Genomic DNA, 23,530 nt, shown 5'->3' with positions numbered 1-23,530 from the left:
TGGTATGTCCTTGTTTGGAATACGGTTTTCACTTCTGGTTTGACTTCAATGGGACACTCTAATCAGACCCTTACTCCATTGAGGCCTTTCCTTAGAAGATGATACAACTCTGACTTTGGTAAAAAAGTTGGACTATAATTATTTATTCCTCTATAACAGAGGTGGGCAAACTACGGCCTGCGGGCCACATCCGGCCCATGGGACCGTCCTGCCCTGCCCTTGAACTCCCAACCGGGGAGGCTAGGCCCTGGCCCCTCCCCCGCAGCCATGCCTCTGCACAGGCAGCATGGCTTGTGCCCTCCTACCTACCAGGCTTTCCAATAAGCCTGTCCTGCTGCTCTGAGTGGCATGGTAAGGGGGCAGGAGGTCCCTGGGGGCAGTCATAGGGACAGTCCTGATTTTGGGGCCTTTTTCTTATATAGGCTCCTATTACCCCCATCCCGATTTTTCACATTTGCTGTCTGGTCATCCTTGGGGGAGGGGGGAGGTGGTCAGGGGACAAGGAGCAGGGGGGTTGGATGGGGGTGGGGTCCCAGGAGGGGGTGGTCAGGGGACAAGGAGCAGGGGGGTTAGATGGGTAGGGGGTGGGAAGTGGGAGGGGGTGGATAGGGGGTAGGGCCAGGCTGTTTAGGGAGGCACAGCCTTCCCTATGAGGCCCACCCTACTGTTTCACAACCTCAATGTGGCCCTTGGGCCAAAAAGTTTGCCCACCCCTGGTCTATAAGTACATTTCAGATGTACTTACCCACTTTTACAAATCAGAGATTTAGTAAATGATTGATACTCCAGAAAACTAAAGTAATTGGAAAAGCTCATTAATACAGAAATTATTATATGTACACACAGATATACAAAAACAGCAAAAGTACGTAATTTAAATATTACTCTGAAAATACAAGCTGCTCTGCACAATTTTTAATATTCTGCTTTTATATTGGAGACGTTTTGACTAAGGATATATTTCCCTTTAACTTTGGGGATGATTCTATTTACCCTCCAGAGGAATTGGCTGTGGATGTAAAGAACACACTAACCAACTGTAGAAGGATTGAATAACTTCAGTTCCCATTTACTTCAGTTGTATTTCAAGGTACACACGATCTCAGTGCAGAAAGTACTAGATTAATAGCTGTTAGGGCCAGAAGTGACTATAAGATCATTACTCTGACCTGCTGTATAACAGACCATAGAATTTCATCAAAACTAAACTATGTCTTCCAGAAAGGCATCCCGTTATTGCTCAGTAGTCAACATGTCTGGTAGAGTGGAGGTTTGTGGTTGCTAGGGAACAGGCTGCAGTGTGGTACTAGGAACACTTAAGGGATGAGTAGCAGAACTCCAATTCATACCAATGTGACCTGTGTGCAGGGGTGAAAGTAACTTGATGGACTTACTGGCACGCAGGGCAGCCAGGGTCCTGGGCAAGGAGGGGGGAGGCTCTGGGCCCCCAGAAGGGGTGGGGCCTTGTGTGGAAGGGGCAGGGCTGGCAGCGATTTAAAGGGCCCGGAGCTCTGGCCACTGGCATGGTACCGGTGGTCGGGAGCCCCAGGGTTCTGGCCGCCACTACCCTGGGGTTCCGGCAGCGATTTAAAGGGCCAGGGGCTCCAGCTGCTGCCAGGAGCCCCGGGCCCTTTTAAATTGCCGGGCTGCAGGGTAACTGCCCCTTTGTATCCCCCACCCTCATCAGCAGCCCCGCTGGTATGGTCGGCCGTGTTCCGGCTTTCTTGCCAGTACGCCTTACTGGACCATAGAAGTTTACTTTTACCTCTGCCTGTGTGGCTGAATCACCACCTATCTTTGTGAAACTGGAGTTCCTGAGTAGCAACGTTCCAACTGATCATGAAGACTATATTTTCTTCGTCTCTCCTGCCTGCCCGGAGCCATGTCTGTTGATGGATATAGAAAGTATTTTTAAAATTCCTCTATAGGATCTTATTTGTACATTGGTGGGTGATTATTATTAAGAGATTTTCATACTATGATAATTAAGACCAAAACCCAAATGCAACTGCTAGTACATTTCTCAGGATAACTGTAACTGGCAAAATAACTCCTGCCAGAATGATAAAAGTAGGTTTTCTTTTTCAGTATTGATACACTTGAGAAGGGTTAGAACCTAAAAAAGACCAGCAGGATGCTGTCAAAATTATAATGAACAAACAATTCCTAGTACATGAATATGGATTGACATGATTTTATAGAAAATCTGAGTAAATCATATTTGATAGCTTGAATCTGATAACTTGTGACTGATATACATATTATATACATGTTACATGAAATTACTTTCAACTCTGAGTACATCTCATGATTTGCAAATAGAAATTACAAAAAAAAGTTATTCCATGCTTTGGAGAGCAGGCAAGTAATATTTTTTCAGTAAACAATGTGTCAAATTAGATACGTAAACTAAATCTAAGAGAGCAATAGAACAATTAGTCACAGAAATACAAACAATAAGGTAGTATTGATGAAAAATTATTTTCCATTCCAGAGGAAAGTGACAACTTATGTAATTAAATAAACATTTGTACAATTGCTGATATCTAATGACTTTGTTTACAGATTTACTTTTTATTAAACAGATCAATATTGCTATGTAAACCAAGGGTGTTTTGGATCCTTGTCTGTTTGCATCCTGAGCCCCAAAATTTTAAGTTTCTCCAAATAGTTAATTTTCTCCACCAGTTTGAAGATTTTGCACCAATAAGTGTGTTGTTTAATACTAACGTTCTATATAGAAGGAGCTTCAACACAGAGCAAGCTGGTAGGTATTCAAAACCATAGTTGGACTGGAACCCCTTTATTATATGTTAGTTATTTAAGTAGGAAGTACTTTACAATAATAGCTACTTTCACAGATTTTAAATTGTTTGAAGGAAGCACTTTTGGAGTCCCCTGTATTAACATATGTCATTATTCTACTGTATGAAAGTTCTAGAAATCAATGTCATTATCATGGCACATGATATAAAAAATACTACCAACAAAAATTACAGAACAGTTAGAATGATACCATTTCAACTATCTACATTTTGTACACTGCTTAAAGCAGTCTCATTTTTCCAAAGAGCCTCAACTCTGATCTCAGTCATACAGGTGTAAATCTGAAGTTACTCCACTGAAATTAATGGATTTGTAGCAGTGAAACTGAGATCAAATTCTGGCCCACAGTAGTTATACACAAATATATCAAACTTATTTCTCCCATGTTTAAAGGGTGCTGCTAATGGACAACTATCCCCAATGAAGGCTATGTTTTCAGTATAACAACTTCTGAAGTTTTCAGTCTGAACTACCCCAGAGAGCTTACAAAGGTAACTTTGAAAATAGTTTATTTCAGGACATTTTAAGAAACATTTATTCCAAATGTATTAATGCCAGTCAAACGAATGATTAACCATTCTGTAAAATTTTGCATTGTGCTCTCTGAAGTAGGAGTAAAGTTGCTCTAAAACAGTGTTGTTGACAACAGGGTGGGGGCGCCCTTTGGATTCATGTAAACATCTCTCTCTTCCATCACTTCTAATGCAATAGAACCCCTTGGTTTGGTTAAAATAAAAATTTGAAGACATAATTCTGGAAGGAAGATTAAGAAATGTTTCCACTTTTTGTAACTCAGGAAGAGGGTCCTTGATTAAAGTATTGCCATCCACTATGTGAATCTGATCTAAGTTGAAATGCTTAAGCCACTTTTCCATATGGATATCATAGAGACTCCTCTGAATAGCTTTGTATTTGGTATTAAGTGCACCATTTTTAATAACAATTTCTTCAAAGGGCTGAACACGCTTGTGACTTTCTAGTCTGTTGTAATATACTTGGGTATAATCAGATATTACTCTCTCAGTGGGGTCTCTTAGAATGAGCAGCAGTTTAATAGAGCTATTCATGTCATGAATTCTTTCTGGAGCCTGTGGTGAGGTAAAATAGCCTGGTGTTTTCTCAATAGTAATTTGATTTTCATAAGAAAATGGCATCAGACGCCTATACCAGTCTATTCCTTTAACATAATTTTCATCCCAGTCAAAGAAGTGGACTTCTGTAGTTGCTACCACAATATTAGGATGAATATCCAACATTTCCAATAAGGCCCTGGTCCCTCCTTTGCGAACTCCTATAATGATCGTCTGAGGTATTCGTCGGTTTGTGCCAGGAGGTCTCACCTGTGCAGAATAGTGTTCACTTTTATTACTGAAAAATCCTACTTGCGACTTCAGCGTCTCCAGCAGTGCCCCATTCTCAACAGGAGCACCCTGAGTGTGAGTCAGCAAAAGATAAGCTGACACCAGGAGGAAGGCCATGTGGAGAATAATTAGTTCAAAAAATTAGTTCAATAATAGGCGATTCCCCTCTTGAGGAGCTGGTTGACAGAACTGGGGGCGAGCAAACAACTTTCTGAAGCATCTGCAAAATAAAAGAAGACTAATCATTATCTCTGTGTATATGCATGAATGCATCATAGATAAAGTCTGACTTCTCTGTAATTAGTACCATGTAGAAAAATTATCTAAAGCAGTTCACTTCCTCTCCCCCCTTTCGCCCGCCACTCTGTTTCAGGAGAGAAAAATGGTGAATTGACATTTTCTTGCTCAGTGCTGTGATTAATGGTGGATACTAAATCAATGAGAACATTTGCTAGCTCAAAACATTGGACTAGGCTATGAAGAAAGAAGAGCAGGATCTACCTGGTTCTATATTCCTAGCTATCATTTCCTTCCTTTTACTTCTTGCTATTTAGGACATGCCATTAATAGGGCTGTCAAGCAATTAAAAAAATTAACCATGATTAATTGCACGATTTAAAAAAAATGAAGCATGTCCTCTGGAATGGTGGCCGAAGCATGAAAGGGCATATGAATGTTTAGCATATCTGGCACGTAAATACCTTGCAATGCTGGCTACAAAAGTCCCATGTGAATGCCTGTTCTCACTTTCTGGTGACATTGTAAATAAGAAGAGGGCAGCATTATCTCCCGTAAATGTAAACAAACTTGTTTCTCTTAGCGAGTGGCTGAACAAGAAGTAGGACTGAGTGGACTTGTAGGCTCTAAAGTTTTACATTGTTTTGTCTTTGAGTGCAATTATGTAACAAAAAAAGTCTACATTTGTAAGTTGTGCTTTCATGATAAAGAGATTGCACTACAGTACTTGTATGATGTGAACTGAAAAATACTATTTTATCATTTTTACAGTGCAAATATCTGTAATAAAAATAATATAAAGTGAGTACTGTACACTTTGTATTCTGTGTTGTAAATGAAATCAATATATTTGAAAATGTAGAAAAACATCCAAAATATTTAATACATTTCAATTGGTATTCTATTGTTTAACAGTGTGATTAAAACTGTGATTAATAGATATTAATTTTTTGAGTTAATTGCGATTAATCGACAACCCTAGCCATTAATAATGATTCCATGACATTTTGGAGTATCAATTCATCTCCCCAAATTCACTGCTAGAATCTAAATAGCAAGTGTCATTTAGTTGATGCCTTAATTCTGTCTCCAATGGGCTATGGGTTGAGAGTCCTGACTTGTAGCACAGAAAAGATGTGTCTAGCAAGAGCAGGGGTGAAATAAGGCAAAATCCTTGGGTTGCAAGCCATTTCGATCAGTAAAGAGACAGACAGACACAACAATGCATCAGAGCAAGAAAAATGGAGTGTGCATCAACTGTATGTGAAGTGAGAGGATAAGCTAGTCTGGGTGGATTAGTTGTGGAAGATCAAGGAGCTGTGGTGTCTGCATGCACACATGCGTAGCTGGGGTAGTTGCTGCAAGGGCAGAGTTTTAGAATTAGAGCAGAGAACATTAGTGTCTCCAAGGAGTGGCTAAAGGTTCTCTCCAAGAGACACCTAGAATACATTCAGGGGATCCTAAACGTTTTTGTCGGGGTGGGGGGTGGCGAGAGGGAGGGGAGCAGGGGGTAAGATTGGATGGATCTGGGCTCTATTTACTATTAATTCATCCTCAAGCAGAAGAAAACCAGATATTAAAGGAGAGCAGAGGTTCTCAATCTGACAGTTGCAACTATCCTGCCCTCCCAGATTGCTAAATGGGATGCAGGTCCCAGCTAGATGGGACAGGACTCCTGGGGATGGGGAAGGGATATATATATAGAATATATATAAAATTCCTACTGTTTTACTAATATTTAAAATGGACTTTGCATGAGGCCCCTCTATATACTATTTGGAAACTTAGCTATAACGGAGCTAGCATCACAGAACCACTGATAAAAATAATTTAGAAAAATACAACATCTGCACCAGGATAATTATGCTTGAGTGCTCTGGACTGGATATTTCAATCCTTTAAGTCCTTACTCAGGCAAAATTTCCATGGGAAGGACTTTAGGATTTTGCCCTATTTCTGGGCAGCTAGAAGATTTCAATTGGTAATAAACATGTGTAATATATACACCATATTTTTCTGAACATGATTTATTTTTAATCCTAATAAAATGTAGTGTGAAAACTAGTTCATTTGACAAGCTCTGGCTATAAATAGTGAAGTTATCTTACACAATGAAACAAGTCACTTAAAACAAGAACTACCTATTTAGATATATATTACCTCTATCTCATTCTCCAATTTTAAAATGGTCTCAGTTACTGCAACTATAGTTCCTTTTTCAGATTCTGGTCTCAGTGATTTGCTGTGCTTTTTTTGAACATTCATCACATTAGTTCATTAATAACTTCTCTTACATAGTACCTCAAAGAAAGCAGACACTTTCTATTTGTCATGGCTCTGAAGAGGATTCACAGCTTTCCTTTATTATATTTCTTTTGGTAATTGTTTAGTATGAGTTATTGGAAGCTTTCAGGCTTAAGTTATCACAGTAATATTGTCAAAATTTTATGGTAGTTCCTAATACTGTATAAGTAAAGCAGCAGATTCACTAAATGACAATTCTAAATCTAATAATTAAGGGCCAATCCAACTGCCTTAGAAGTCAATTTAAAGACTCCCATTGACTCTAATGGGAATTTGATCAGGCCCTAAATTATAGGCAGCATTCATCAGCAAGATTTTTGGACTGACTGAATATATCTAAAACTTTAATTTTACTTATGAACAGTGCCTCCTGTTGTGGAACTAACTTCACTCAAGACTCTATCCACACTAAAGCAGGCCCCAGAGCTCCCAGCGGAAGACCCCGGGGCAGCAGCATATTCAAAAGGAACAATAGATACATAAATATATGTGCATATTTAAATACAGAAAAATCCAATCTTTAATCTAGTCCGAAATTTTAAGCCAAATCAAACCCAAGATAAAAAGTCCAAAGCAGAATGCCTCGGTAGTCACAACTAGACAAAATAGTGTTATAGTTTTACCAGTTGAGAGAAAACTTCTGTTTAAAGGGTTCATACATATCACCATTTTATTATGAGTTTTCCATTCAAGATTTATTTTAAATTCGCAAAGACAACACAGGGGACACCAAATGCAAGTTTTTATATTAGGACACTATGGCAGAATATATATATTCACACCAGGAGTCATTTGCAGCCACAGTTTCAAAAAAGGGCTACTATTTTTTGGGTATCCATCTTGAGAAACCTTGGACCTAATATTCAGATGTGCTGAGCACCTAAAGCTGCAATGGAAGCTGAAGGTGCACAGCTCTTTCTCAAAGATGGCGTAAAGCACCCTATGTAGAGCTCCCAAAGTTGAAGTACCTAAAACCAGGTTTCAGAGTAGCAACCGTGTTAGTCTGTATCCGCAACAGTACTCCTGTTCTTTTTACCTAAAAACAGTGGCTCTTTGTGAAAATTTTGGCCATAGGATTTGAATGCAAGTCAGATGCTACAGTCTAAGAATTTCCAACAGTTTTACCTCTGTGGCTCTTGATATTTCAAAGTGGTTTGCACAGTTATGAATCAGATTTAAGGACAATTATAAAAAAGGTATTTTAAAAAATCCCCTTTTTATGAAAAACCATCACAAACATAGAAGCACCATGAAGTCTATATACCTTAAATACCATTTTTTGTTTAAAGATGTAGTGGGAACAAGAACACATTAAAAGAATTACAGTAATTATAAATGAAAATGTGATTAGAATGTAAATCCACCCTGTAATAGCTAGGCCCAGTCTTGCCTTTAGAACTAGGTATAAGCTGAAATACTGCTTTCTTCTGGCTTCCTGCCTACAGGCACTGCAGGCAAGGAGTGTAGCAGAAATCCCACACTCCACTGCACAGGAGAATGTTGGCCTACAGAGAGACTCCACAAGCACCCAGTGTACTGTGGAATCTAGTTACACCAGGGGTCCATCAGAACCAAGTAAGAAAGGGATCTGAGACTCATAAGGACACTTACTGATTAGGACAGTGGATATTTCTATATTTATTTGTCGCCAGTGAGAATATTGCTTCTCATGAAAAATTCAGCTCATATTTAAGTTATTCTATGCTCTTGCTTATCTCTGACCTTTTTATTTGAGACCCCAAAATTCGGAGAGGTTTTCTTATGCTTTTCATTTAGCTCCAGTGGAAAAGATTTCTACTCATATGTCAGCAGAGAAGAAAGGCAAATTAAGAGGTTTATCAGTGGTAGTCTCTTAGTTTGCATAATCAGCCAATTACCTCTTTGAATAATTAATGGTATAAAATGATTCTTTTCTGATATTCTTTACAAAAACATTGTTAGGATATTTAATCTGTTACTGAAATGCACTTCATTTTTTTCTTCTTTTTCAGGTAAACCTTATGAAGAATGAAATAGGCTGGGTTACCCAAGAGTGAAAATTTACTTATCAGGAAAAATTATACTGATGTACTGTTTCAGCAACATAGAAACAACAAACTGTTAAAAAAAAAAAGTGTTCAAATCCCCACCAACTTTTGGTGAATTAAAACACAAATGCTTTGGTTCATGCTGTAACATCTAGAATCCTGATTCTGCAAACAGACATGCACAAGTGAGCTTCCCTGCACACATATTCAGATGCAGAACTAGGGTCCATAGGGTGGGGTTTTCAATTAATTACAATGGGAGTTGTCCATCTATCTCTAGGCTACACTGAAAAATCTCAGCCTTGATTTAAAACACAGTTTGCCTATTAAATATTATTTCTTTATATTATGATGTTCCCAGAAGCTTTGACCAAGATTGGAAAACCACTGTGCTAGTCATGGAACCATACTTACTTAGCTCTTTAAATTTTGTAGATATAAGAACAAAACACTGTAGATGAACTATTACACAAGCTGTTTATTTATTGTGCCCAAGCCCTGAGAGACTTGTTTTGTTTGGTCTTGTAGTTATTTTGATGCAAAATGTGGAAACAGAGCTAAAAATTAGGTTAAACTGTCAAGGATTCACATAAAGGACAGTTAGGTGCATTCTGTTGTTCATTTGCCCTATTATTTACAACCTCTATGATCATTAGAGTTAACATATACAGTGAAGTTCAACTGATGTACCCTCTTAGGAGGCTACAGCAGCCATAAGTACAGTAAGCTGATAGTTTAGATGTTTCTCATGCTTTAGGTCACAGATTCCCAGACTCAGGCCCATACAAAATGTCAGCTCAAAGAATCCCTCATCTGTTATTTTGGGAAGGTTACATTTTCAATTTCAGCAGGTCAGGTTGAAACTGTACCTCTGAAGGTGTGAGACAAATGATAAGACAGCTGTAAGTAAGAGCTGACTAGGTTTCAACCATCTGAACAGTAGTGCACAGAGAATGCCATGCTGTCATGGAGAGAATCATCAAGGTGTGCTGCTTGAAGTTTATATATTTATGTTGAAAAAGGAAAAACAAACAAACAAACAAAACAAACTTGTTTTGAAATGGAAACAAGTGGATTTTTTTTTAAAAAAGGCCAAAATATCCAAATTCATTTTCATTCACTGAGTTGACTTTAAAAGAAAACACGGCGAAAAGCATGCAGGGTAGGTTCACAAAGTGCTAATTAATACCATGTAAAGGTAAATCATTACAGAAGAGAAATCAGTTGACTATCTGGATTTGCCATGCCAGAAAAATTCAGGGTAAATTGAAATCTGGGTTATTTTAGTCACATGCTGACAATCCTCAAACAAATTTTGGGAAACATTCAAACATATCTACATTTTCTTTTTATTAATGATGATTGCTCATTTCTTACATAAATGCTACCAGAAAACAAGTCCCAAGTCCCAAACATCTGCAAATAGACAATACTCAGGGCAGTGCTTATTTTTATATAAAGTATTCAATGTTTAAATTGAGCAGAGCTTAGAGTTATTACATCTGTTTTGATACACAGGTTTTTACAGCAAACTCAGGTGAGAACACTTAAAACTTAATTCTGTTGTGCTACATCCACAATCTGTGCTTTCATTTGTGACTGGAGAAAACTGTAAGCTGTTTTAAAAACATCAGAAAGAGTGAAAACGTTTTTTTTAAAAATGGCTAGCTAATGATCTCAGCTACATCGGAGTAAGTCTGGAATAACTATGACTTCAATGGAGTTATTTTGGATTTAAACCAGTGTAACAGAATTCAGAGTCTGGCCCAAAGTCTTTTACTACAATCAGTCATCAGCCTGTGTTGTACATCTGTCACAGTATTTCTAGTCATAATAGTGATATAGGGCCCTGTACTTCAGTCATTAGCTGAGCACAAACAGGCTCCATCCTTTACAATGTAGTATTATGCACAGGTCCCTTTGAATCTGTGATTTCACAGCTGTTGTATTTAGGGCATCTATTTCTTGTGACAGTTTTGCAATCAAGTGCTATTTTTGCTACCTGCATCTCCATCTGCCCCCTTTGGTCTAAATGTTGTTAGGTGGGACAGGCATCCTTCATAGCTGGGTGATTTAGCATGAGAAATGCTCCCAGAGAGCTAGGCTTCTGACTGGGATGCTGAGACCAGGTAGGGTGACCAGATGTCCCGATTTTATAGGGACAGTCCCGTTTTTTGGGTCTTTTCCTTATATAGGCTCCTATTACCCCCCACCCCCGTCCCGATTTTTCACATTTGTTGTCTGGTCACCCTAAGACCAGGGTCCTGCACACCACAATCAACCATCCCCAAGGACCTTAGGTTATGTTTATGCTTCCCCTTATCATGGGGCTGGCCAAGGTGTAACCTAGAGCTTCAGGACTGATCGAAGTTGCTCATAGCTGCAACAGCTACTTCCAGCAGTTTCAAACCACTAGAGTGCAGCAGTATTCTGGCGACATCCCCTGTCTCTTAGACATACTCCCAATGATGGCTAAATCACCTGGAGCTTTCCCTTAGAAAGTGCTTAGATTGCACTTTCTTTCTGGGTGCTTTGTTTTAGCAAGCAGGCAGAGTTGGGGATGAGAATCTGCTTCATAACCCTTAAAGATGCTGTGAAATGTCATCTCTAATCTAATCCACCCTAAGTAAAGGAATTGGATGTGTCTTTCTGCAGGACAAAACACATTCTAACATCATATAACCTTTGTGTAGCTTGTTGAAGGGGTAAGGTTGTGAAGGGTTTGACCAGGCCTGGGGAAGAGAACATGTGTGTCTGGAACTAGTAAAGTAACATGAGACTGTTCTTGCAAGATTTTCTGCCCAAGTTTGCAAACAATTGCTTGTGATAGCTTGATTAAGCTTTGTGTAGCATCTAAAACACATCAGGTTTTCCCATTGCTAATTTTTCAAGTTGTGTTTTTTCCTGCAGAGTTCCCCAAGTACCAGTTAATGCAGTAGCAGCCACAACAGTATCAGAAACCATATTGATTTATGTTCTAGAACATGTAGTGTAGGATGATGGCAATAATCATAGCTACTGATTCTCCCCTTAGTGATTTCTTCACTATAAGAAGTCTAAATCTATTTTAATTGCGTGGGGAAAGTATCATGTGCCCTAAAGGAGTTTTGCACTATTGCCAAGACATCACAAGCAGTCACTCATAATACATTACTAGTGTATGTGCTCAGCTATGTGGCATCAGGTATTTTCTCTTAAAGATTACAAATACATTTACATATGTGAAGAACGCTACTTTGCTTAGACTCTGCACTGGGTATTCCTGTGGCAGGAAGGGAAGGGTGCAAGGAATATCCTTCCTAACTCATATACACGGCCTAGCACAATCATGATTCCTCTCAGCACAAGGCTTACCAAGTCTATCACTGTTGCAAAACTGGACTCCTCAAAAGATTAGAGAGGGTCTATGACCCAGCCAGTCTTCCACAAAGTCATCAGGATTGGTACAACACAAGGCAAAAGAAACAGCATAAATTAACCCTTTCCATACTCTCCTAACTTTGGAAGCCCTATTCCTGCCTGCAGTGCAATCCCTTAGAGGCTATTGCTGGGGTAATGTCCACATCATTCCCTACCACGGGTCGTGTCTTAATTCGGAGCACAATTAAGCCCTTATGCTACGTATCTGGGAACTCTGAACACTTAAAAAATAGTATTTGCCTGAGCTATTTGGCTCACCTTCAAAGAACATTATAAGTGTTAGAATAATTATGAAAAGATGCTCAATGTGTCCAGTCTATCTTTTTCTTACCACCCTCACAACCAAATATCTTCATCAGGCCATCATTATATCCCACATTGACTATTGCCTTCTCTGTGGCCTCCCAAAAAAAACACATGTTGCTCCCTTTAGCCACTTTTAAAAAAATCCACCTGCTAAACCATCTTCTTTACCTGCTGATTTGATCATGCTTCTACCCTCTTCAAATCTCTCCTTTGGTTTTCACGTCTGGTATAGCATCAAATTTAAGCTTCTTTGCACAACATTCAGAGTTCTTTATAACTCTTCCTTCCTACTTACCCTCACTTGGCAAGCTTCATGTTGCCTTAGTTCAGGGGTTCTCAAACGGGGGATCAGGACTCCTCAGGGTGTCACGAGATTATTACATGGGGGGTTGTGAGCTGTCAGTTTCCACCCCAAACACCGCTTTGCCTCCAGCATTTATAATGATGTTAAATATATTAAAAAGTGTTTTTAATTTATAAGGGGGGGGGGAGGTCGCACTCAGAGGCTTCCTATGTGAAAGTAGTCACAGTACAAAAGTTTGAGAACTACTGCCCTAGCTCCTTCTGCTCCATGCAACATTGCCATCCTCCATCCCCATGTGTCAGCTTCTTGAATCATCATCTCCATGCCTTCTTCTACATGGTCTCATATGCATGGCATGACTCCAATTACAAGACCCCTACCCTGTCCATGTTTAAGTCCCTCTTAAAGACCTACTTTTGCCATCCTGCCTAGAGTGAATCAAATTGTTTCAGTTGTTAATTACATTGCTTACTACTATTACTGGAAGGCATTCATATACTACAGTGATGAGGGCAGTATAAAACACTCATACAGAATAGCAGTTGACTTGTGTTTTAAAAGAAAATCCATATTGATTTCCTTTCCTCAACCTCTGTCTACCTGTCTGTACATCCTTAGACTCTGAGCTCCTTGGAACAGGGACTGTCCTTTCTTGAATACATTGGGATGCTACCATAAACAAAAATTGATTAATAAATGATAATACAATTTATTCTGAAAAAATCCCCAATCTTGAAACAGTTTATAGACTGGTTCCTAAAAATTATGTCAGGTAACATGGTTTAACCAGCAGGAACCATCATCTTGTGTGGCTGGGGAACATGTTTTAGAAGGGTTTCTGGAAACGACCTGTAAGACTAGCTAAGTTAAAGCCCTAAACAACTTTTGAAAGTTTTTCTCATTTGGCATAGTTTTGCTGCTTGGTTCCAGTCTGTTTCTAAGACCCTAGAAAAGTGTTTCACATTAGGGATAGTTTTGTAATGTAGATAGATCATAAGATCCTAAAAACGGTCATACGGGTCAGACCAAAGGTCCATCTAGTTCAGTATCCTGTCTTCAGACAGTGGCCAATGCCAGGTGCCCCAGAGGGAATGGACAGAACAGGTAATCATCAAGTGATCATTAGAATCTGAATCCTGGTTAGGTTCTCCCCAGCTCTGGCCACAGGCACAGAGAAGCCCAAATTGTCCCCACTCAATGTTTTATTTATTTATTTAATCTAGTTATCTCTTTATCCCATGAGTAAGTGACAGATCTGGTTTCATTCACTCATAGAGTCAGTCACATGTGTTGTGAGTCAAGGGAGCCCAGAAATTGAAAGACAAATGATCAGTAGTACAGAAAGCTTGTACCCCTTTTAGCAGGTCCACACCAAAGGATTCTCAGGGTCTGGTGTGCCTATTGCTTGAGAGCAAGAGTTGTTACAATTACATACTCAAACAAAACTGGTTCTGCACTTTCTAACAGTATTAATAATGTCTTTGAGCACAAACAAATATTTCAGTTTAGCTACTTTACAATTCATTTATTATTTTACATGATCAAAATTTCTAGATTTATTGCCAGAATAAAACATTACCTTGAAAATATTACCAGGGATAATCTAATTCAGAATATGCTGTAAAACTGACGCCTAAATAGATCAAAATTGCCTTTGGGAGCAATTCCATCAGAACAACATTCCAGGTTCAGCCTAAGAAATTTGATTGATTTTGATGAAGCTCTATGATGTTAGATCCTGTGGTTAGACTATAATTGCTACATAAATGTAAAAAGGATTTAAACAGGATTTAAATTGGAATACATTATTTCAATAATTTTTGTATTTTGTTGTCTTTATGCAATTAAATGCACATTTTTAGAAGACAATATGAATTGTTTTGTATAATGAAAACAATAGATTTTAAATTGCAGCATCATGCACTTCCTGAATCTCAGCACATTCCTATTAGCTTTATGGTATATAATTAAAAAATTAACCCCATGATACAGCGTCAAAATTATAGCATCATTATATGTTATGTTTTCTACTATTTGGTAATGTTGGCGTTGCTTAGTAACATCAGTAGACTTGGTATACATTCGACAGAAGTGAGGGTTAGAAGGAAATTCATGCTGCAGAGAAAACCAGGGTATTTTTTAATTTTTGAAAATCTTAGTGATGACATTTACTAAAGGGTCTAATAAATTGGCTGAAAATCATTTTAACTGAGTTGAGTGTGGAGCAGTTAAGGGTCTATTTGAACTCTTATAAAACCTGTTTCTGAGGGAGTTTGTAATTTATCTTGCTTCAGTCTTAAATAAAGCATGATAGGGTCAATTTAACCATAGTAATAACATTATAATTAATAATACTACTTTCCACTTCTGTAGTGCTTTCTGCATGAGAATTTCAAAGCACTTGACATGTATGAATTAACTCACTGCACCCCAGTGAGGTGCAGTAGGTATATCATTCCCATTTTACACAGGGAAATTGAGGCACATGCTTAAATGATTTGATGACTCAGGCTTATGTGACCTGCCCCAGGCTGTAGAGCAAGTCTGTGGCAGAACCAGAACAGAACCCAGGGCTTCTGATTTCAACTGTCACACTGTTACAGGACAATTGCTCCCTCTCTCATGGCAACAGAAGATTTATGTTGAACGTGAGAGAAAAGACTCAGTATCTCAGGCTAACAGCCGATTTTTCTACAACATCTGGCTACGTAGTTAAGTTGGAGAGGCAATAAAATAGTAATATTTGGCTTCAAGCTTTCACAGTCTGTAACACAGCTCTGCAAAAATAGTCCCTTCACTGGGGAATCTGGCAAAAAAAAAGCAGCAGCAAAACCAAACATTTTCGTGGGGGTTGGACTGGGACCAGAGGAAGCAAACTATACTTTGTTCCTCCCTTAACAATTTTCTTGTAAATCAAAAGCCTTTTTTGGAAGTGAACAAATATTATTTCACTGTGAAATTCTGTTACACTAAGGATACCAGCCCATTCCAACACAGGCTACCAAGCAGCCTTAAGATGATAGCTTTCAGACATTACTAAGGGCTCGTCTACACACACAAGTTGTTTCACTTTAGCTATACTGGTATAGTTGAAGTGGTACAACCTTCCTAGCATGGATGCATTTATATGGGTATCAAGGTTCCTTATACCGGTATTGTTTATACCTAGGTATGGAAGGCGAGTAAGCTATACCACCAGAACTATTTTCACACTACAGGTTGTAATTGTATAACTATTTCAGTAAAGAAATCACTCCCCTAATTGAAACAGTTATATCCATACAAAAACTGCATAGACGAGGCCTTACCTGGATTTGAACTGGTGAACTTCCTTTGCCAAGCACCTAGAGGCCCCAGTGAAGATCAGAGCCCCACTGTGCCAGGAACCCCACAACCAAAAACCAGTCCCTGTCCTAAACAACTTGCAGTCTAAGTATGTGACATGAGACATCAGGTGGACACAAGAAACAGACTTGCAGGCTAGGGTTGCCAGGTGTCCGGTTTTCGACTGGAACACCCAATCAAAAAGGGACCCTGGAGGCTCTGGTCAGGGCCGCTGACCGGGCCATTAAAGATCCAGTCAGCTGTGCAGTGGGGCTAAGGCAGATTCCCTGCCTGCCCTGGCTCCACGCGGCTCCCAGAAGCGGCGACACGTTCCTGTGACCTCTAGGGAACTGCAGCCAATGGGCGGTGCCTGCGGGTGGGGCAGCGCACGGAGCCACCTGGCCCCTCCACTTAGGAGCCGCAGGGACATGCTGGCTGCTTCTGGAAGATGCCTGAGGTAAGTGCCGCTTGGAGCCCGCACCCCAAACCGCTCTCACGCCCCAACCCCCTGCCCCAGCCCTGAGCCCCCTCCCGGAGCTCTCCTCTCACACCCCAGCCTCCTGCCCCTGCTCTGAGCCCCTTCCTGCACCCCAAACCCCCCATCCCCACGTCAGAGCCTGCACCCCCAGCCAGAGACCTCATCCCCTGCCGCACCCCAACCTCCTGCCCCAGCCCGGTGAAAATGAGTGAGTGAGTGAGTGAGTGAGGGTGGGGAAGAGCAAGTGATGGGGGGGGGGAAGGAGTGAGTTGGGGGCAGGATCTTGGAGAAGGGGCGTTCAGTTTTCTGCAATCAGAAAGTTGGGAACCCTATTGTGGGCACAAGGTGACAGCGAGACAATTATGATTAGTCTAACAGGCAGTGGTCACAGAACATCAGATGTCTAGCCATTGCCAAGTGTTTCCTAGGCATCGTGGTAGAAGTGAGCGTTCGAGAGACTTGAAGCAAGATAATGTATTAGCTTTGCAGATTTTTATAGGGGCTCCTCTAATGCCTAAGGGTTGGTTTGGGAGAAAGTGCAAAGGAGTCTGCAGGAAAAGTAGCCAGTAACATCTGATATCACTGGCAAGGTCGAGAACCTAGTTCTTAGGGGGAAATAAACCAAAACATTTTCTTGTCTTTAAATTAAAAAACACAACACAAGACACAACACAAGTGTCTGACAAAACTGAAGTGGACAAACTTTGTAGAATGCACAAGTTATCATAGATGCTGGTATGCTAGGTGGTGAAAGTGGGGCTAGTCACATTAGATAATAAATGCAAATCCGTTTTCACTTAAATATTTTTTATCCATTTCAACAAAACAGGCAACCCAATAATCCAATGCATATAAAACCCATTGCTTAGTATAACTAAATATGAATTTATTCAAATCCAATAAAGGGAGGAATAAATCTTTTAATTCTTAGCAATGAGATGTAGAAGTAATGGGACCATCCAAAGTCATCACTGCAATGCCTTAATCTCTCTCTGTAGAATAATTTGAGAAACTTCTTAAGTAGTCAGCATGTGTGCAATTGTTACAGCAAAGAGTGCCTATCTTTGGTTGATTCCTTCCATTTTTAAATTCAGCTACTCTTATGTGCATAGCTCAGAGATGTCCAGTCCAGTCATTGAAGAGGAATGAAAGGCAGCATTAAAGAAATAGATTCTTAGTGTGAAAAAGCAAATGCTTTATAGAAAGAAAGAAAGAAAGAAAGAAAGAAAGAAAGAAAGAAAGAAAGAAAGAAAGAAAGAAAGAAAGAAAGAATCACAATGCTTCTAGTCAACCTTTCCCAAAATTTTCCAAATCAAAAAAGTTAAGTAAACTTTAACTCCAGTGAAACCAATGGAATTACTGCAGATTTATACTGACAAAACTGAAATCTGAATTTGGTCCATGCTCTTCAGTTTTAATTACTGTAAATTTTTGTCTTAATAGTTTCACTGAGACTTGAATTCAGACACAATTTAAATGGAGTAGAAACTTTCACCAGGTTTTATATCACAACCCTATGTGCAATTGCAAATATCACATGATTTCAGTGCAAATCCATAAACTGCCCCAATTATGCTGAAAAGTGCATCCAAGTTCAAACTTTTCTAAGAATATGGCTTGAGGTTTCAAATTTACACTAGAACACCAAACCAGATGTCTCTCACTTGGTTTTGGGTTCTGTTGTGGAAGGTTTTTTGTTTTTTAATAGTTCTGATGAGAAAGCCTTAATGCTAGCATAACCGAGTTAAGATGCCTGGGTTGGAATCTTAGACTGCTGACTGCTAAAAGAGAGTATGCACACTGTACAGTGATAAGATTATCATTAAAATTACAGTGTCTAATTAACACTTAATTTTAAGCCAACTTTAGTTTCCAAAAACATATTCAAAATATACCTTACAAAAACACCTGGGACTTGGGTCCAAGAACCCGGGCTGAAGCCTGAGCCCAAACATCTACACCACAATTAAACAGCCCCTTAGCCTAAGTCAACTGGCACGGGCCCAGCCTCAGGCTTTTAATTGCAGTGTAGACATACCCTCAGCTCCTAAGTCCTGTTTTCAAAAGCAGTTAAGCAACTGATAGAACTTAAACTCCTTAAATGACATAAGTGCTTTTTGAAAATTTTACCCCTAAAATAAGTAGTTATACCTTAAGTGAATCAAATTAAAATCCTATAAAAACAATAACAAACATATCACAAGGAGAAAAATATGAAATGGGATTAGCTCAAGTGCTGCAGGCTTGAAGTAGTAATAGCAAACACCAAATACATGGTTTCCAACATCAGCACCCCCACTATAAAAGTTGTTCCAGCACCCCTGAAGTATGTTTAGATTTTAAGATACAAATCCTCTTGCTTTACTTGGGCAAGATTCCCATTGGCTCACTCAGAGTTTTCCCCAAATAAAGGCAATGAATAGGCCCTAGAAGGAAAATCAGTAGAGTTGCTGGCTTTCTTTTTTGGCTTAGTGAAAATTAAATGCCCAGTATGACAGTTATGGGTTTTGCTGAAGCAGAGGAAAAAGTATTACAGGGATGTAATTCTGTAAGAACTATTTGTGCTCACTGATACAACCAGCTGTGTACTCACCCACATTATTAAAAATAAACATAGCAGGATATGTGTAGGCAAAGAAAGTTTTAGGAATGGAGAGTAAGTAGCAGGACAGAGCAATAAATGCTGCAGAGTAATTTGAGCAGTGACAGGAAGTGGACTGGTAAAATAAAAGAATAACATGGAAGCTCTAAAGAGAGCCTCAAATCAGAGTTACAGTAAGAAATACATGAAGGAGCTAGACAGGTGAAGCTGAAGTCAGTGCTGCAACATTCTAAGCAGAGCATAATTTCTTTGGAAGAACAACATGTGAGAATGACACATGTTGCTGTTGCTTTTTACAGATTCAGACTAACACAGCTACCCCTCTGATATGTGAGAATGAGAAAATGGTCAATATTATCAACTTTTTAAACCCAACTAGTCCATGAAGCTAAAAAGAGGGACAGAGTACTCATACCAGCACATCCTTCTGAGCATGAAAGAACGGGTAACTATGGCCAAGATCCTCAAAGTATATAGGCACCTAGCTTCCACTGAAATCAATGAGAGTTAGGTGCCTTAATACTTCTGAGGATCTGGGCCTATAATCCCATGTGTTTGCTCAATATCCCATCCCCATCTTAATCATAATGCTACTCCCATTCAATTCAATGGGAAAACCCATTGATCTGAAATGGTGCAGACTCAAGTCCTTAACTCCCATCAATGCTGATAGGACCTTTGAGAATCAGACCCAAAAGGGAAGTAGCATTTGTATGGTACAAGTACGGTACTTTCTATCATAGATTTCATTGCTTTTTTCCAAACTATGTCATGGCGGAGATTTATCATAATTCTGAGGTTATTCTTGTTTCCATGTGCACTCAAAAACTAGACAGATAGAAATGGATGGGAAAAAGCCTTATATGCATGATTTTTGGAATTCCTATTCCCTCAGTATCAATGTCAGTTGTGGAATGTATGAAAGCACTGACCAGGAAAAAAGGGCTCGTACTACTTGCTAACAGGAGTAATTCTCTAACTTTGGACCTGAAGCTGCTTTCCTGGACACCCACAATACTGTCACTCAGTTTGGGTTATGCAAGGAATACAGGACAAGGTGAGTACTGAGGACTGCAGATCCCTGTGATATTCAGAGTAACAGACAGAGGTAGCAGATGGTCACACCATTGCCAATGTTAATAATCTTGACTACAACTGCACATCATCAATTTCATTTTATTTAAATTAGAACATGTGTGTTCTTAAATTAAGGGGTGATGGGGGGAAGCATTAATAAAACATTTTCTTAAATGATGCATTTCCAATAAATATGGTATAAAAGAACCCACTAAAATGCTTATCAGGAGCCATAAGCCATCTTAACACCTCTCCCGAGAATGAAAAAAAGTCAAAAGGTAAATATTTAAACACAAATTATTGGACATAATATATATTTAACCCAGAGCAGGGTGAAGAAGTAAACATTTACAAGTTCTAACATTAGCAGTGAATTTATTTGGTTGGATCTTTTGTTAATGAGGCCGCATTTCCATAACACCCCACAATCACCAACTTCCAGAAATAAAAAAGAAAATAGCTATTTCGTGGCTACAGATAGGAGCTGCAAAGTAATTGCAATTGGTTGCAGGCTTCCCTCTTACCAGGTACACAGACTATAATGAATTTAAAAAAAGCTATGGAAGGTTAGCATAAACTATAAATACATTAAACAGCTGGCAGGTGATGTTAGCAGATTGGAGTTTTAAAAAGTTTACTTCCCTGAGACTAGAATTACCTTGTTCTAATAATGTAAGATGCAAAATTGCCTGATGATATTATAACTGCAAATTATATATATATATAATATATACACACATACACACACTGCAATAGGTTTCTGGGCTAAGCGTATCTTTTATAACTTAGTCATTTTTATATCACTATGGTATTTTGAAGATGAAAAACAAAATCTTCCATGTATGTGTTGTTGTTTTCTAGTCTTGGTAAATTCCATTAATGTGCTTAATTCCACATAACCATGCAAGTTCAAAACATGTCTTCACTGCCTCTAAGTGCGGATAAAAAAAATCTCTTAATATGCTATAGCCTGTGGTCAGACTAATACAAACTGACAAGGTCAGTTTGAAATGTTGGTCTAAACCAGCATGGGCATATTTCAAGTAGAATTATAGTCTTGTTTAAGTTTACACCTGTAACTGTCAATTATACTTCAGGACGAATGCTTTAGTTAAGCAATAAAACATGATAGGCAATGCTTTCAGCAAAATAGTAGTACACATCAAGTGCAGGATGTGACCATGTTCAGCTACACACTGGCTGTGGTTTTAGGGCCCAGTCCTGCAGTTCTCACACAGGAAACCTCCCACTGAGTAAAGATTGCAGGATCAGGTCATTCTACCAGTGGCATGATTAATTATATTCATCCACCCTCATTCTGAATGAATACAAAGGACACTCTGACATTCCCCAATTTTGGGGGAGAAAAGATATCATGTAGGAATCATGTGATATACTCTGCAAATCAGAGTATAAATAATTATTAGAATCACAAAAGGGTGTCAGTCACTGATGGCTTACAAGAAGAGACCAGCTGGGCTCCACAGAACTACAGGACACCAAGAACCCAATGGGCCTCCCCAAACCTTCCCAAACCTATGAAACTGAAGACCTCCAAGGTTTTCCACAGTAGAGCACAAACTTTCACTGCTCCAAACTGCTGGGAATCCTGACACATCAATGGGCAAAGGTTCAGAGAGGTTTTTGGAAGGGAGATCCTGGACTTTCCAGAAATGGGGAGGAGTTGGCTGTAGGCAGGGCTGGGTAGAATGGAATAAACACTTCTACTAGGGCAATTAAAAAAATAATTGAGTAGAAACTTGTAAGAAAATAATTGCTTGTTAATGTTTCTACCTCTTGACTTTGTATGCCATGTGCTTTCAGCAATAAAAAGCTAATTTACAGATTTATAGTTGAAATCACAGTCTCAGGACAATTGCTTTCCTTTCCTTTCCATCTAATATTGATCACAATTTACCCAGTCCTGTTGGCCTAGTTCCAGCATTGCAACCAGAACTCAGTGTGGAGAGTAGGAAGGGGCAAATCAAATAATTAATGTGTTAAGTAAATATGAATCAGCCATATTAACTGAACCAAGTACTTCAGAATATGGCTAATATTTGTGTGAGTAGTATCCAAGAGCAGCAGACACAAACAGCAGATAGCACTCCTAGTTCTGCCTGGCTCAGCCCAGCCAACAGTTCCCATTTGAGCTGACATTGGCTGGACAATCTCTCTTCCCTGGCCTCCTTCCCCTGGAAGCTCCCTTCCCTAAGGACTTTGGGAGTAAAGATCATCCAGTGCTTAGGAGGGGCATGAAGGAAAAGAAGCAGGTCAGGCCAGGCTGGACTCTTTCTTCCCTCCACACAAACTATCTCATCCTCTCAACAGGTTCCAAGCATCCCAGTGCCAACACAATACCTCTCTCTCTCTGACACACACACACACACACACACACACACACACACACACACACACACACACACACACACAACCTCTTTAGTTATCTTCTTAGGGGATGCTGGATGCCTTGATGCTCTTCACCCTTACTCTGTTTGGCAGCTATCTGCCCTCCTTTTAACTCCTAATACTGTGGTACTCTCACCCACCCTGCATCTTTGGGTTGGCAAGGTAGGCTGCTTTCCCCAATCCACTAGGTAAGTATTTTTAGATACTCGTAGCAAGACCTATATAATCACTACTGGATCCAGCTGCTATCTTTGCCCCTTTATACCCCATCTCATTAGTCCATAGAGTGCATCAGTGCAATCTGGGACATCTCTCAGGTATAAAGTTGAGAGTCAGTAGCAACAAATTCCTAGGTCCTGCTGCTGAAAATGGAGAACCATTGGATGCTCTCAATTAGAGATTTTTCCTTTGTTTGTTGACATCTGTGCTCTCTTTGGAACCCAACAAGATGAGTCAACATCATATCCTTGGTGTAACCCATCCTCAATATATGGCAACTGATGGATGGCGCATTTCTTGCCTTGTACAAGTCAAGGGAGTATGAACTCCATGGAATTACTGTGGATTTGGCTCCTGAACTGGACTTGAAGCCCCACAGAGGCTGTGCTGATTGGATTTTTGTGTAGCACTGGCCCATCAGTCAGTTGTCAGTTTTAACTGAATAAGATGAAGGAGATGCTGATACATACCTTGTAGACTAGTGTGAGCTAACAGACAAGAGAATACACAGGACTTTTCAAACTTTAAAGAAAAAAAGATCAATATTTCAGATGCTCGGCTGTATTCAGAAAACAGCTGTACTGCTGGAAAAAATAAAGTAAGTTAAACATAAAAACCAGAGGCTTTGATGCAGCA

General features: G+C 39.5%; 1 protein-coding gene and 1 long non-coding RNA gene across 4 annotated transcripts in view; one reads left to right on the top strand and one right to left on the bottom strand.

Moving 5' to 3' along the window:
• Window positions 1-10,953, top strand: part of LOC117879945 — an 86,673-nt gene extending 75,720 nt beyond the window's left edge. Inside the window, exons 6-7 of one of the 3 annotated variants that reach the window (XR_004646433.1) lie at window positions 3,220-3,317; window positions 8,720-10,953. This is a non-coding gene — a long non-coding RNA (uncharacterized LOC117879945). Of the gene's footprint in view, window positions 1-3,219; window positions 3,318-4,560; window positions 4,818-8,719 lie in introns of those variants that run through there. The other 2 variants (XR_004646434.1, XR_004646436.1) reach the window with 2 other exon arrangements.
• Window positions 3,310-23,530, bottom strand: part of LOC117879942 (heparan sulfate glucosamine 3-O-sulfotransferase 1-like) — a 114,010-nt gene continuing 93,789 nt past the window's right edge. Inside the window, exon 2 of the mRNA XM_034775530.1 lies at window positions 3,310-4,407. Within this exon, the coding sequence (XP_034631421.1) occupies window positions 3,375-4,304 (930 nt within the window). The 5' untranslated portion in view covers window positions 4,305-4,407 and the 3' untranslated portion in view covers window positions 3,310-3,374. The remainder of the gene's footprint in view (window positions 4,408-23,530) is intronic.

This window comes from Trachemys scripta, chromosome 7 (genome assembly GCF_013100865.1).
Source record: "Trachemys scripta elegans isolate TJP31775 chromosome 7, CAS_Tse_1.0, whole genome shotgun sequence".
In the NCBI taxonomy this organism is placed as follows: Eukaryota; Metazoa; Chordata; order Testudines; family Emydidae; genus Trachemys; species Trachemys scripta.
Note: the sequence above shows the minus strand (reverse complement) of the source record. Positions and strands in the feature narration are given on the sequence as shown.